Source organism: Crocodylus porosus, unplaced genomic scaffold (assembly GCF_001723895.1).
Source record: "Crocodylus porosus isolate Cpor-Errol unplaced genomic scaffold, CroPor_comp1, whole genome shotgun sequence".
NCBI classification, from domain to species: Eukaryota; Metazoa; Chordata; order Crocodylia; family Crocodylidae; genus Crocodylus; species Crocodylus porosus.
Window position 1 is genome coordinate 105,897,956 of NW_017728943.1, and position 15,937 is coordinate 105,913,892.

General features: G+C 42.4%; 1 protein-coding gene across 1 annotated transcript in view; it reads right to left on the reverse strand.

The window, feature by feature from the left end:
• LOC109320040 (centromere protein J-like) overlaps positions 1–15,937 on the reverse strand; it is a 64,626-nt gene that overhangs the window by 7,406 nt on the left and 41,283 nt on the right. Inside the window, exons 12-16 of the mRNA XM_019549959.1 lie at positions 6,082–6,240; positions 3,496–3,607; positions 3,143–3,249; positions 2,691–2,846; positions 82–186 (exon numbers count right to left, since the gene is read on the reverse strand). Coding sequence (XP_019405504.1) covers positions 82–186; positions 2,691–2,846; positions 3,143–3,249; positions 3,496–3,607; positions 6,082–6,240 — 639 coding nt within the window. The remainder of the gene's footprint in view (positions 1–81; positions 187–2,690; positions 2,847–3,142; positions 3,250–3,495; positions 3,608–6,081; positions 6,241–15,937) is intronic.

Sequence of the window (15,937 nt, forward strand, 5' to 3'; positions counted from 1 at the left end):
GTAATTCAAACCCTATAGCAGAGGTTGCCTTTTCCATCCTTGTCACCTTTTCCATATATCCACATGTCTAGGATCTCTCACCTTTCCATCTGGATACTCTATTTTTTCTCGCACCTCCTCATCATTCTTCTTTCTTTCTTCATACAGTGATGGCCTTCTTGATAACGCTGACTTTGGCAGCAAACTCTACAAAAACACTGTATGCCATTATTGAAACACAGACTTTTGCTAATATTTTCAATAGCCTTAATCAGAAAATATAACTCTCTGTGTAACTATGATAAACACCAATCCATGTCGAAGGCCAATATATGGGTCATACAGTAAAAGACCGTTCTTTCAGAAAAAGAATCTGTGGCAAGAACCAATTCATTTTCTCTGTGGCAGCGCTTATGCTTCTTTGGTTTCCTTCTCATTAAGTTCCCTTCTCATTTTTAAATCAGAATGTTCACTCACATCATTCCCTCAAAGCAAACAAAATGACACAAAGGCAGCCTTCAAAACTAGCATGGCCATGTGGTATGTGGTGCCAAAGACACATCTGCAGTGCCACATACCACATGTTCAGTTGTTCTCTGTGCTGTAAGGGAGTAGTACAAGGGAGAGGGAGAGGATTCACTCCTGGATATCTAGAGGTTAAAAAAACTGACACAAAAAAAAATGAGTGTGCACGTGGGGACAGTGTGTACTGCTCAAAACCAGAGCTGGCGGAGCCATGCTACAGCTTCCAGCCAGGCTCCAAGTGGAAGGATCACCACTGCTGCAGCCCCAGGAGGCCCCCAAGACCCCAGGTAAGGCTGCTGGGGCCAGCTCAGTGCTGGCCCCAGCCTCCCCTACCCAACCTGGGGTAACTTGCTATGAGCCACAGTGCACGTTGATGGGTGTTCCCTGGGTACAACTACCAACTGCACAAGGTGCACCACCACTAGTTGTCCCTAAGGAACCAAACATCCATACTCATCTAGATTTGGCCCGAGGGGACAATTTTAAGGGGAAGGAGAGAGCCAAACAATACACCTTGAAAGTAAAATTTTAAAAAGGGAGCACATCCAAATGAGCATGCACATGTGGTTTGCAGCACCTCAAAGCTGTTTCACTTCACTGCAAATTTGTAGCATAGCATCAAAATTTGATAACTCCTGGAATTTAAAAAAAAAACTGCTGCAAAAAAAAAGCAGCATGGTGCATCTGCCGGAGCAACTGGAGCCTGGGTCCTCCAAGAAGATGCTCTGGCTGCCAGCCAGGACACTTCCACTGGTTTAGGTATCCCTTGGATCCTCCAGTAGGCCAGGAGCTAGGAGCAGGAAAACGGTAGTTTCTCCGAAGTGGAGCATTTTGCCCTGCAGCAAACTCCACATGCAGGGGTGTGCACAGTGGCAAAAAGCAGGAGCATAAATTTGTGCTCCTACTATTTGTGCCATGGCAAATGCATGCACTCACCTGTGGAGAGGGTAAATGTGCAAGAAGCAAGGGTTTTCCTCAGTGATATCTTTTATTGTTCCAACCATGCAATTGGTCCAAAGTTAGGCAAGCTTTCAATACAATGCATTCTTAATTAAAAAGCCATTGCCATGGGAGCCAAGTACACAAGTGTGCCTCATGTGCCTGTGGTACCCAAGGGTGAGGTCCAGTTCTCATTTACACTACTCTGGCAGCAGTACAAACATCAAGGGTGTAAAGGGTTCTCAATGTAAATGAGACTTAAGTTCACAATGCCACAAATCTGTTTCTGCTGATATCACCTACAGTCAGGGAGCATGCCATTTATTTCAGAGGTAGGAGTACAATGGAACAAGCCTTTCCAGTTAGGGATGCATTCAGGTGCCCAACAGGAGGGCCAAGGCCCAACTCCACAGAGTTTATGGGGAAAGGTACACCAACTCTTGAGACTGCTAGCCACATCCCAAAGCTGTCTATCCTCTGCACTGTTCTTTAGCAAGGCCTAATCCTTTACCACTAATATAATGCCCTCCCTCAGCTTCAGCATTACTTTCTTGACACGTTTCCCAGTGGCTTTCCTTCTCAAATGCAACTGCCTCCTATTCTTATTTCTCTCCCCTGTCCAGATCTATCTACAACCCAAATCAGTTTGGCTTTTTTTTAGTCTGCTGCCTGCCTATCTATTTCAAGACATCTCAAAAGCCTCTGAGTGCTGCCTTTCCAGCAAAGCCTTGGGAAGTATATTAGCAATGTCAGGCAACAGATGGAAACACACACTGCACAGCTGTGAAGTGGCAGCTAAATTGTAGGGTGGAGAATAAAATATTTACTTTTGCTTCTTTAAGCTTTGCATGGGAGCTGTGAGCAGATAAGTCTTGTAGATAGAAAAAACTTTCTTTCCTATCTCACAATATTGTACACATTTTCATCAGGCAATAAGAAAGCCTGAACTTTTAGAAGAGTCTCAGCTAATATTAACTTGTGAAAGAAATGTTCTATTTTAGAGTGGCTAGGAAAGAAGGTTGAAATGGGGAATTTCTTTTTTGCTCATGCGAAAATGGTGTCCAAGTGCAGGGTGACTGAACCCAATGATCTTGTGAGGTCCCTTCCAGCCCCTAAAACCTATGAATCAATGAATGAATCTATGAATTTCATTTTGAGTGGATTGATGAAACATATTAGTGCAGCATGACTGGAGCTGGTATTATCAGAAATCAGCACAAAAGACAGTATCTCAAGTAAATTCAAACCTTTGCTTCAGCATCCAGAAAGTTTTGAGAACCTCCTGTAGGTGTTGTGCTGGTACTTGAAGTTATGCCATTTTTTCTGGAGGCAGTCAAGGAGGTAGTTTTAGTCAAAGGTTTCAGGGATTTTTGAGCCTTTTTAAAGCTAAGATTCTCTTTCTCCTGTGTCCAAAAAATATAGATTAGTTAGCCTGTAAACCTGCTCATGCCAAACTATTACATAGGACTACTCTGATAAAGAAATCTATAACAACATTTGTAAAATAAGACAATGTTTTAAAAAATAGAGCCTACTGCCAAACAATGGGTGAGAAAGGAAAGTAGATAGGTTATTGGTACCACTGAAATGAGTGCTATTTTGCCATCCACCAAAATGGAACTAGGACTTAGCATGCTGTCTGTGAAGCTAAAGTCTTAAAACTTAGTGGATCATTACGCTGTTGCACACACAAACATACCTGTGCTTCCTTGTTGTTACTGCAGGAAGCTGAGCTACATACGTTGTCATACTGGCTGTGCAAGACGGGCATGTCCTCCGAACTACCCGAGTTAGATGAATACCTGTCTACCAGGTGAAAAAAACAACAGAGGGCATATGAAAATGCTGAAGTTTAAGGTTGTTCCACACCTTTTTCAAAGTTTATTAAAGAAAATGCTGACTCCCACATTCAACCCATTATTACTGCAGAGGCAAGGTCATTCTTATTTACAGCAACATGGAGTGTTGCCTCTTCCTAGAGCAAAAGAAAGATGCAATGGACTCACTTGTAGATTACAGCTGGTAGCAATAATGCTTTCCAAAAAAAGTTACCTTTTACATAAGACGATGAGTTAATGTCCTTAAACACATTTGGGTGGGAGACTGGCACAAGTGACTTCCAACCATAAGCTCTTGGTTCAGTATAAGAGGGTCGATGTGTGACCTGAATCAAAATGGAGAGGCATCACCATATGGAATCATTCATACCATTGCTGTAACTTGGGAATTCTCAGTGTACAACTGGTCAGAGATGATGTCCTCTGAAGCTGCAACTGTAATTTCTCTTGGATTTAAGTCACAGTTGACAGCATCTTTTTAGGGATCCTTTCAGGCTTAACTTGAAGAACCACCTCTATGCCTAAAGGTTCTTGACTTGGCACAAAACTACACTGAACCTCCTTGCTGTGTGTACGGAAGGCACAATCCATGAAAAACTATTCCAAAACAATTTGCTAATAGAAATATATAATGTATACACTAAGAGGACAGACTTCATGATCCAGGAGATTCCTTATAGGCCTATATTCTTTTTAGTTATTCCTGAGCAATGCTATGTGTGGATACTTTTATTCTAAAGTAAAAATGCCTTGTTCCTAGTAAGCCCACCCAAGAGCGGGTTAAGGTAACCAGCAACAAGGCATATGGGTTCTAGAATCAGTGTGCACAAGGACTTACAATGCAAACGAACAAGGCATACTTATCGCATTGTATGAGTATCTATGCATGCAGTTAATCAAGAATATTACTTCCTGAATAAATCCATGAGTAGGGAAAGCTTAAGATATGTGTTGATGAAAGGACTGAAGAAAAGGATGGACAATGAAGGAAGAGTGAGCAGTAGACACATAATTTCCCTTCTGGTTCTGCAGAAATTAACCAGAAAATGCATAACAGGAGCAATTTTTTCCATCACTCCAACATAGCAAGGTAAAAATGTTGATTGTGAGGCAACATAAAGAGTAACCTGTACATAATGGCTGTGGATCTGAGTTTTCTGTTTGCCATGGTAAAATGCAGAAAAGGCAGATTGTCTCAATTTAAGAGGAAAAACTTCCTTCCTTTTCCTTCCTGGAACATGGCTACCAGGCATCCTGGTGAGCAGCTTCCCACAAGTAAGTCTGGTGGGGGAGGGGTGGAATTGAGGCCCCCACAGTAAGGGAGGGGGTTGGGCAGGGTAAGGGCTGGGGATGGGCCTGGGGCTGCTGCCCAGCCTGGGCAGTGTGTGGGGCTTGGGGCTCATTGCTGGAATATGCGGCCATAGGCCCAGGCAGTAAGCAGAACAGAGCCATAGGTGGCTCATTCGGGGGGCAGGGGAAGGGGGGGTGCTGGCTCCCCACTGCTGTGCACACTCCCAGGAGGGATATGGGGGGCACATGCCTCCCAGATCTGTATGTGGGACAGGGGTAGGGTGGGCTTCCTGCTGTGGGCTCAGGGCTCCCTGCCCTCCTACCTTCCTCCTGGGGCCTCCATGGCCCAGCAGACAGGACCTGGCATTGCAGGGCAAAACAGGGAGAGGCAGGGAAGGTCAATGCTACCACTGCTGGGAGAAGGGCAGCAGGGCAGGGAGCCCAAGCCTGCAGTGGGCAGCCCACATCTGCCCCTGCCCCACTCACAAGTCTGGGAGGTATGTGGCCCCAAACTGCACCCCAGGAGTGTGCACAGTGATGGGGAGCTGGTCCACCCCCACCTAAGCCCACAACAGGAAGCCTACACCCCAACACTACAGACTCTACTTTGGCCATGCTGCCCACAGGGGAGGGGGAGTCAGGCTCCATGCTCTACTCTACCACAGCAGCCGCCACATCCCGTGAGCAGCCACTGGGACTCAAGCATTGATGTGGGGGGGGGCAGGGAGCTGTGAACCCAAGTGCCTGGCCCCATAGCTTTGGTAGCTAGCAGGAGGAGTGGGACTGTGGGTAGGGAGGAGCACCAGGAGGGACGGGGGAGCTGTGAGTGGGGAGTGAGGGGCATTGACAAGACTTGGGTGGGGGGGCTGTGGTTGGGGAGTGAGGGGCACCAGCAAGGCTGCAGGGGCTGTGGGTCAGGAGTGAGGGATAATGGAAAGGACAGGGGACCAACATATCAGGGTGGCTTAGCACCACAAAGCAGGGGAGAAGGGGCAGCTGGACCTGCATCCTGGTGAGCAAAAACCCAAATTAAATGCCAAAATATAAAATTTATTTTATTACAGTGATTGAGGGACTGGTAGGCTTCCAAACTGCTTTAAAATTGTAAATATATTGATAAAACATTGTGTTCAACTGATACATATATATATATATAGTGGCATTTCATTTTAATCACAAATTTTAGGGTTTTTAATCATAGAACTTGCAATTTTTATTAGAGAATTTTGGATTTTTAAACAGAGAAAACCAGGGTCTCTGATAATGGCTAAGCTGAGAGGCAGCTGGGGAAAGTCAACATTTGGTAGCTCATTACAAAACCAGAGCTAACTGCTTTCTAGTGCTCTGTTTCTCCCATTTCTTATGTAGGCTGCTTGTCTTCCTAGTTTGTAAGCTCCACAGCCCTAGCTCTCTTCTACAGCATATGTCATAAAGGGACTATGATCCCAACCAAGGTTGCTGAACATTGCACTGCAACTATAAATAATGAAAATCAGTACTGATTTGTTACCTTATCAGGCTCAAATGGTGTTGATCTTCCTGCATGGGGTGTTCTCCTACCAGCGGGTGTTGCACTTCTGCTATGGAGGCGATCAGATGGTATCTTCTCTCTCTGTTCCCTTGTTACTGATTTTAAAGACTCAGTCTTTTCCAGTGCACTTTTTGCTGCCTAGAAGGTATTGAATATTGTTGCATTAAATGGACAATGTAATGTTTAAAAAATGTCACTGCAATCCTTATGTAATGTGAGTATAAATAATGTACTTGTTTCAGAAATTCAAAAGACAACACTTTACTATTTCAGTATTTATGCTGCTTGTTTGCTTTTCACTTTTCTCTCTCTCTGACTGGATAACAGAATGAGACAATATTAACTTCAGGGTTACCATTCCATTAATTGGACAGTTTCCCCCTAGCCATAACGGTCAGACCAATTAAAAGTGATGCATGGGCTCAAAAATCCCTTCACTAGATACTGCCTCAATATTGCAACCACTGGGATGCATGTCATTAGTGCTTGTTTCTATTTTCCGGGGTAGGGCGGTGACCTTAACCCCTTCCACATTCTGTCTCTCTATGGATCTATCTGCTGAGATTGATTCAGGCCTTGCAGCCCTCAACAGAAATGTACTGGGGGCTATGGGATATGGGACCTCCACCCAAACAGATCAGATAACTAGCTGCTCAGTACTACAATCCTGGAAACCCTCAAGGTGAGAAAGAGGCCAACTTGCTTGAAGGCTGTAAGCAATTTTCTGACATCAGAGAAACACTGAAAAAAAATATATTCCTACACCACCATCATAAGGCCTTTACCATTAACAGAGCAATCAAGCAAGAGAGACACTAATATGCCTAGAGCTCAAAATCTCCAAGTTGTCTCAGAACCAGTGGGATATGACTGCTACCTTTCACCCAAATGGAGCCTGGAGCACACTGTTTATGAACACGCTGAGCTACCAAGTGATCTGAAGAAGAGCAGTGAGGGTCAAGAATGCAAGACATTACAAAAATGTAGATGGGTATTGGAAGTCAAAGCAGATTGAACAGGGATAGAGCAAACTAAGACTGAATAAATCTTTAAAATAATGACTTATCCAGGTTTCTATTATCATATTTACTCAAATACAAGATGAGCCCCCTCCACATCCCCCTCCAGTTGGCATAGGGATAATTTTGGGGGTCATTTTATCATCAGGGCCATCTTCTATTTGAGTAAGTATGATATACTTGAAAACTGGATGCTGCTTTTCTGTAGGCCTTTGGAAATCTGCATGTAGGTAGTCCTGTGAGGATGAATCTAGGTTCCATCAGATGTTTTTGTCCAGGACAAAGGTGTGTCATATGAAAGGACAGAGAAGCCTGCAAATTCCTACTCCTGTCACAGCATGGGTCTTTATGTCCATTTTTCAAAGACATCTGTTGTGTTCCAACATTTGGTTAATAAAATATGTTTTAATGATTTTTTTTTTGCTGTGTTAGTGGTGTAGGTGAAACTATCATACTCACAGTAATAAATTTAATCACACACAGGAGGAACTGTTAGTAAAAATGTATTACATCCTGTAGAACCTGCAGAGATAGTGCTGGTTAGTATCCTCACAGGCAGATACATTACTAACCAGGGGATAAGCTAGCTAAAGTGGTTATGGCTGTTTCCATGAGTAAAAAAGTCCTCAGTGGAAACTCAAACTTAAAAACTTATCAGGTTTAAACAGTATGATATTAGTTTTGTTTCTTGTATGCATCTGGTGAAGTGACCAATGAACTTGGACTTTGAAAATGGGAAGAGCAGGAAAGAGGAATTTGGTATAGATGGCTGATAAAGAATGTGCCCTGCTAACAGGGAGTTCACATAGGGTTGTAACTTGTTTGCCCTTTGTCCCATCTCCAGATCAAGAATGAACTGCTTTTTTTTATAAAATCTAATAACAACAATATGTTTTGCAAATGTCACTGTCAATATGACCGAGTAAAAGTTTTTTTGATTATGTTATAGAGACAATAGAGAAGAAACATCCTGTTTGGCCACATGTGAACATGGACCCTGTACAGCTAGTATTTTATCAATGGTTCTTTATGCAAAGGAAACTTTCTTACATGTGGTACCATGTTAGGGCCTCTGAGAGAGCTGATGCCACTGCTCTCCAAGCTGTTTTCGGAATGGGAGGGGGGAAAGGGAGCAGAGGGAGATCATTCTGCTCTGGGAGGGGGGAGGAATGGGTGATCTGGAGTCCCACCCATCTCAGGGGGGGTCCAGTACACCCACCACACCCTCCAGCCAGGGCTGAAAAAACCCCAACCCAAACTCCCTCCACTCTCTTTCCCCACTCCCATTCTGAAAACACCTCGGAGGCTGGCAGGCAGCGCAGACATAAGTTACAGAAGACATTATGGTTTGAAACATCTTCATCTGAACCCTCACCCAATGAGGGTTCAGATTTTCACCAGATTGGCCATTTTTGAAGCGGTCTACAGCTGGGCACTTGTGTTGGGTCACAGTTATAGATTGCTTTTTGTGGCCAGATAGGGCAAAAATTGTCATTTCTGTCTGTCCCCTACATTAATGAACTCCCCAAACTGTTTCACAAGCTTTCTTTCTTTTGTTCTGTCTTTTTGAGCCTAGGCAAATGCTCAGTATTACACACACTTTTTATGCATTTGGGTGTCTTTTTCAAGGGAGATGCTTGTTTTTGTGTTAGCACTGTTTCTCTTTTATGACATTTAGAAGTATTTCAGAAATTACTACTTTTAACTCAGGATGAACATAATATAATCTTCCTTCTGTTGGGAGGCCTTAATGAGTAGATTTCAAAGGTTCTTGTCACACAACTAGATACGTTTTCATTCAGCAGACCCACATTTGAAAAAGAAACTGACAGTAAATCAATTCTCACATCCTGCTGTCTCCTTCAGGCATTTTTACTGGGTTTCCACAGGAGTCTGTTGTGGTAGAAAAAAAAGATGATACAGTTTGGAGGGGGCAGGCTATCAGACTTCTGATATGTAAAGAGTTATAAAGAGGACAGTGAATCAATTGTTTTCTGTGTCCTTTAAGACAGCAGTGTCAAAAGTATAGCCCATAAGCTGGATTGATCTCTATTATCCAGCCCACAGTGCTGTCTGTGGGTCTCAGATCAGCCTTGTGTACTGCATGAGGTCTGTGGACCCTGTCTGGTGCAGGGAACACACAGCACAAGGGCTGAAGCCATCTGGTCCCATGAGCCAAATGAGGGGCTCAGGACTAGTCTGTAGGCTGGACTAGACCCACAGACTGGCCCACATACTGGATCCAGTGCACAGGGTTAAGGTTAGGATAGAACAAGGAAGTGAGGGAGATTTAGCCAAGAAAAAGGGAAAATAACATCAAACTTAAAAAGATAGGAACAGGTTACCTGGAGAGTAAGGAAGTAAGGAGCAGTTTCAAGAACATCATTGCATTTCTTGTTAGGAATACAGACATCTGCATGTAGGTAGTCTGAGGCAATACTTTCAAGCTGGGCCAAATTAGCACAGTTGGTTCTGAAGATGAAACACTTCTTGCCAGCGCTGTGCTCCTGACTTGGCAGCTACCACCACAGGATTACTGCTTCTAAACCAGCTTTATGGACAACATACCTTCACTTAGCTGGATCCAGTCTGGAGACCAATGGTTGACAACCTCAAGGTCCCTTCTATGTCTATGATTGTGGGGGTTGCACAGGGTCTAGGCAATACTCTTAGACTGACCTTTCATGCTTTCAAACCTGATCTTCCCAATATGTCTCACAAACTTAGTAAATGTACTGGTGGGGTGATATCTTGCTTGTCATGTCCCTTAAATAATTCTGCAAAGGAGGATCCCTCACCACCTTCAAATACCTTAGTCTGTATTGTGGAGCAGGCAATATTGCTAGGCCTTATCCAATAGAATATGCATCTCTAAATGAGCATAAGCAGTAGTGAATACAGTCATGAGCATGCTGGTGATTTCAGAATGCTTCTTTATGAATACACAAACGGTTTCATAATCAATTCACTTGCAGAAAGAAACCTCATAAGAGGCACTTAAGAAGTTTGTCAGGATTTCTCACAAGCTTGATGTTAGGCTTGAATTCCATCCAAAATTTTCTTAAAAGGAATTTAGAAACAAGTTAGAAAATTGATTTTTACCTAGGCTTGCCTCAATTTGATCTCTGTGTAAATTAATGTCTTCTTTCTTATGGTGATCACTAATGCACTGCTTTTGCTTTTCCATGTCAGCATGCCAGGCATCAAATGTGGATGCATCATGCTTCTGCCAGAGGTTAAATTTGGCATGCTGAGACAACACATTATCTGAGTTTTAAAGAAAATTCCAGATTTTGTAGGTTCTGACCAACCTGTGCCCCCTCTTCATAACTACTTGTGATTCCACCCTATAGCAGATGCCTGCAATGGCCCTCACCTCATCAAGCCTGGATGTGCAAGGCTGCTGCTGTTTAGATGTTGCACAGCAGACACAAAGGGACCAGTGATTCTGGTATCTACCTTAACAGCGAACAGGGGCCAAAATAGCCCTTGTAGAAGGTATAGTTTAACTTCGGCAGTTACAAAGTACTTCAATATAGAGACAAAGTTGTCACCAATTATTTCAGTGGATCCTAATGAGTATTCATCACTCTTGTTTGCCTATAGGTACCAACTGGTAAAATTAGTAGTGCTTATTGGCTATAGGCTTCTAATAGAGACAGATAGCATTAGTCCAAGCCCCTAAAAACAAAATCCCTGGGGTCCAAGGATGGAGGAAGCTGTTCTTTAACTAAGAAAGGTCCCTGTCTGTTCCTCCTAGTCTTCCACATGTGCTCTGGCAATATTCTAACTACAATCCCCTGCCCCTTGAGCAAGTCATAACTTCAGTTTAACACTCTCCCCTCCAACTTCAGCAATGAATGCTGAAAATAGTCGCCAAGCCCTTCAAAATGCAATACCCAAGGCATCTTTGCCAGGTTCATGGGTAAGAAATTTAAAACATTGATAAAATTAAAGTTCAAGGCATTCACCTTCACACTCATTCGCTTGCCTCTGTGAGCTGTGAATTCTACTTCCAGCTTTCCCACCAAATGCATGCCCACAAGCTACTTAGCTATGAAGGTCCTGACAAACTTCACAGGATATTCTATACCTTTAAGTTCCCACAAGGTCTCCCTGCTATCTAGACTGATATCTTGTACACATTTGCATGGTATACACTCAACATACACACACACACACATACATATACATACATACGCACACATATATATATTTGGAATGTATAATGTATCAAGCATCCTGAGATTCACTAGCTCCCAAGTTAAAAATGATCATAACCATCATTGCTTAAACCTACTAAAACCTTCTTGTTACAATCTGCAAATCAACTGCACAGAAGGGGAACTTATAACTATGAACTATTACTCTGACAGGGAGGTGCTGTGCCTAATGGCCCATTATCTCTGTATTACTCTGTAGCAAGTTACTGACTTGATTTAGGAAATCTGTATTCAGTACACTCCTTTATTTTCTTACTATGAACAAAGGTTTAGTCAATCTGCCTCCATCCAAACACAGCTGTTTAAACCCATGCAGATCTGGCATCCATACGATCATACATTTGTTGTGCATGGAGCACACTGCCCCCAACATCTGCCCAAGTTAACAAAGCAAAATACCTTATAATTCAAAATAGTCCTAAACTCTCTCTGCCTCTTCTTTGCTAGCTCCATAGTAACCTTGAGGGATTTTATGCATTCATTTTTTCAGGATTGTTGGATTCTCCTTCTACAAGTCTGTCAACACACTCACGTTGCGATTGCTAATATATATTGTTGCCTACTGCCACCCAGCTGGTGCTAGGGTCATCACTGGCAAGAGTGTGCATAAACCCTACAGCCTGATACACTGGTACTTGTAACAGTTACATCCACTAGGAGGGGTTCTCAGTCACTCAGCCTCACCTGCTAAGCCTTGGCACATTTTAGATACTGCTTATTTTGAGCATCACCCTTTGATCCTCTCCTTTCTCTGTACAAATTTGATCTATATGCTTAGCCACTTTTATTTAGAACTACAGATGAGCTGATGAAAAGTGTTCACATTTTGTTAAAGTATTATATATATTTTTACATGCTGGAGACGTCCTTCTGCCACTCAGAGTAGTAGCCTCTAAAACAACAGCACCTAACCGCTCTCTTTTTAAAGTGTCTTACTGATTTAGGTTTAAAAATAAAAGTTCAGGCAAACAAATCAGAGCAGTTCAATTGGACTATTGGTTAAGACTATAATAACATATTTATACAGTGCAGGAAGAGGTCTGTTGAGGTACATTACCACCACTCCATATGTGATAACTCCCAAACCAGAAGTAATTCAGCTGAGCATATATTTTCACTCAATCCCTTTTATAGCTAAAGTTGTTTCCAGATTAAAATCCTATATTATTAGTTAATTTATATGTTTACATTGATAGAAAAGTATATTAAAAATAAAATAACAGAAAGCATACAAATTATTCTTACTGATAGCTAACTGGCAAACTTAAAAGAAAAAATATAGAAGTGAAAGATACACAGAGTTCACTTGGTTCAATATACAGGAAAAGGACCTTTCCTTAACAGCATTTAAAATACGAAGATTAGGCCAATGACATGACCAAATTCCCATTAAACTTTGCCAGTTAACTACTTAACTTGGCACTATAAAAACTTTACCCTACAGGCATATGAGATGAAATACATATATACATAGTAATACATGCCAATGTTCTTTATATCTTCGAGAAGCTTTAACAAATGAATAGCCACCTCTTGAGAGAGACAATATTTTGCCAATATTTTCATATAGTTCATGAGAAGACCTTACTAAACTATGGGAATTTGCAGTCCATGGATTTTTTTATTCACAGTTCCTAAAGCATTTGCTTTGAAACTGTGATTTTCTTTATTCCTTCTCTCAACTTTATCATGGGTTTTTACATAGCCTTTTTGGCCAGGGTTTTCTTTTTTTTTTTTTTACTCTGTCATCAGAGAAAGTGTTAAGTGTTCCTGATTCTCAGGACATTATTACACTGTGATTTTGGGCAGCTCCTGGAGCTCTTAACCCCTGGATTGTCTGCACATTAACACCTTAAAGTGGCTTAAAGCACTTATTATGTGGCTCAAAATTACACCACACAAGGGCAGGATTATCTCTGATCCATGCAACCCAGCTCCTGTTCCATTAAGGTGTGGTCACTCCTCACAGATGTGCCACTCAGGTTGAAGGTGTGACTTCTCCACACTTCAAGCTAGCAGCAAGTTGATCGACATTTGTTTGGCTCACAGTGTAAGGTGTATCAGGCCCCTCAGGCCAAATGTACATGCTTGGTATTAAAGCTTTTAGGATGAGCCTCCTGGCCTTCAGAAGCTCCAGCACTGCTGAATCTGGAGTTTATCTATGATATAAGCAGACTTACTTAGATCAAACATTTATTATAAAAAATACCTCATAAGAAAACTAACTCCACACCCCTCTCAACTTCTCTCTCCTTCTCTCTCTCTCACACACACCTCATTTTTACAAAAATGAGTCTGCTATTAAATACAATATACAAAAAATCAAGCAACCATATCTTTTCCACTGTTCAACCATCTCCTTGTGTTGATGAATTTTCTTTTTCTAACAATTCTTTCCTTCTTTTCTTTCCTTTCCCATGTATTGACACTTAAGCTGACAGTCTTCTCTTGCATCAGCAGAACTGTGAATGACACAGATAAAACATTCATGTAAGTCATATCCTTGGAAATTATTATGGTTATTGTTGGGTGCTTTTAAAGCATGCAGACAACAACTGAACATTTTTTCCCACAAAGACAAAATGTTTTTTTATGTTTAAAATAAAATGGTATACTAGAACTTCATATATTAGAGAAAAACAAGGAAACTAATAGCAATACAACACATCAACCCTTGGAAAAGCTAAACACATAGTCACATTCTTTTGACAGGGAAGGGAATACATGCAAATAATTTTGTCACAGAAAAGTCCACATACTTGTTCCCCATAACCACTTTTAGCGCAGTGTAGGCTTTAAACCCTTCTTTGTAAACCATTAGAAAAAAACATATTCTATATTCATAATTTATTTTTAATAGAAATTTGCCCTTTACCCTAAGTTAAAACCCTTCCTATGCTTTCCCACAATCCTTTAGTCCTCTTGGTTAATGAGCAAGCAAGATTTTAGTTAATACTACTCTTTAACTGCTTAGTTCACTATGATTAAAATGTTTCATAGTTGGTAGGGTCAGAAGGGACCTGAGCAGATCATCAAGTCCAACCCCCTGCCATGGGCAGGAAAGCGTACTGGGGTCAAACGACCCCAGCAAGGTGATTATCTAGCCTCCTTTTGAAGACCCCCAGGGTAGGAGTGAGCACCACTTCCCTTGGAAGTTGGTTTCAGATCCTAGCTGCCCTGACAGTGAAGTAATGCTTCCTGATGTCCAGCCTGAACCTACTCTCAGTCAACTTATGGCGGCTGTTCCTTGTTACCCCCAGTAGTGCTCAGGGGAACAGGGACTCTTCCATTGCCTCCTGGTTCCCCTTGGCCAGTTTATAGACAGCCACCAGATCCCCTCTCAGCTTTCTCTTGTGGAGGCTGAACAGGTTCAGGTCCCGTAGCCTCTCCTCAGAGGGCCTGCCCTGCTGCCCCCGAACATGAGAGGGGCCCTCCTCTGGACCCTCACGATGCTGGTCACATCCCTCCTGAAGAGCAGCGCCCAGAATTGAGCACAGTACTCCAGCTGTGGCCTGACCAATGCTGCATAGAGGGGGAGGATCATATCCTTGCACCCGCTCATGATGCATCTGTGGATGCATGACAAGGTGTGATTAGCCTTCCTGACTGCGTCCCCACATTGGCGGCCCATGTTCATCTTGGAATCAATAATGACACCAAGATCCTTTTCTGCCTCTGCCCTGTCAAGAAGGGAGTTCCCCAGCCTGTAGGTTAGCTGCTGGTTCTTCCTCCCCACATGCAACACCTTGCACTTGTCAGTATTGAAACCCATCCTGTTCTTTTCTGTCCACCCCTGTAACCTGTCCAGATCTAGTTGTAGCCTGTCCGTCTCCTCCAGCATGCCCACTTCTCCCCACATCTTAGTGTCATCCACAAATTTGAACAAGGTGCTTTTCACCCCCTTGTCCATGCATATATGCCTATATATGCCATCTGTTTAAAAATAAGATTTCAACAAACCATAAAGTGTACATACACTTAAGTTAAAAATGATGTTTACCTTGCTTTGATGAAACATAGCTTGAAGTCTCTGCTCCCCCACCAAATGGATTACACTACAGTAAACACATGGACCACTGTTAATAAAAGCAGTGCAATCAAATAGAAAAAAATAGATTTTCTTTTTTCCAGAAATGTAAAACAACCTACCTCCCCTGCTCCAGGAGCACTGGGTACTCTCTCAGGGATGTTTTCTTCTATAAAGTGACAGCCTCCAAACACTCCAGGTTTTTTATTTTCTACTGCCAGTCTGTCAGCCTTGTTTACCAGTACTTCCTTTCATATATCCCTAGATACTAGTAACTCTTGACATAAGCAGGCCATCAAGTGGTGTCTGTGCACCTTGCTATACCTGTGCAGATATTCCAACCACACCTGGTTCTATTTAAAATATTTGATAAAGCAGCATATGTGTCTGTGTGACCAAAGATGATGCAGAAGCAGTTCAGGACATTCCTTCAGTAGGGTTGTTTACCAATGCAGTTTGCCAATGCACCACCCAGAAGGCTTAACAACCATAATGCTGTGAGTGGGCATCCACCTGCTTGATAAGTTGTGCAAGCTTTTTAGCCCCCAGAGCCTTAATTAGCACAT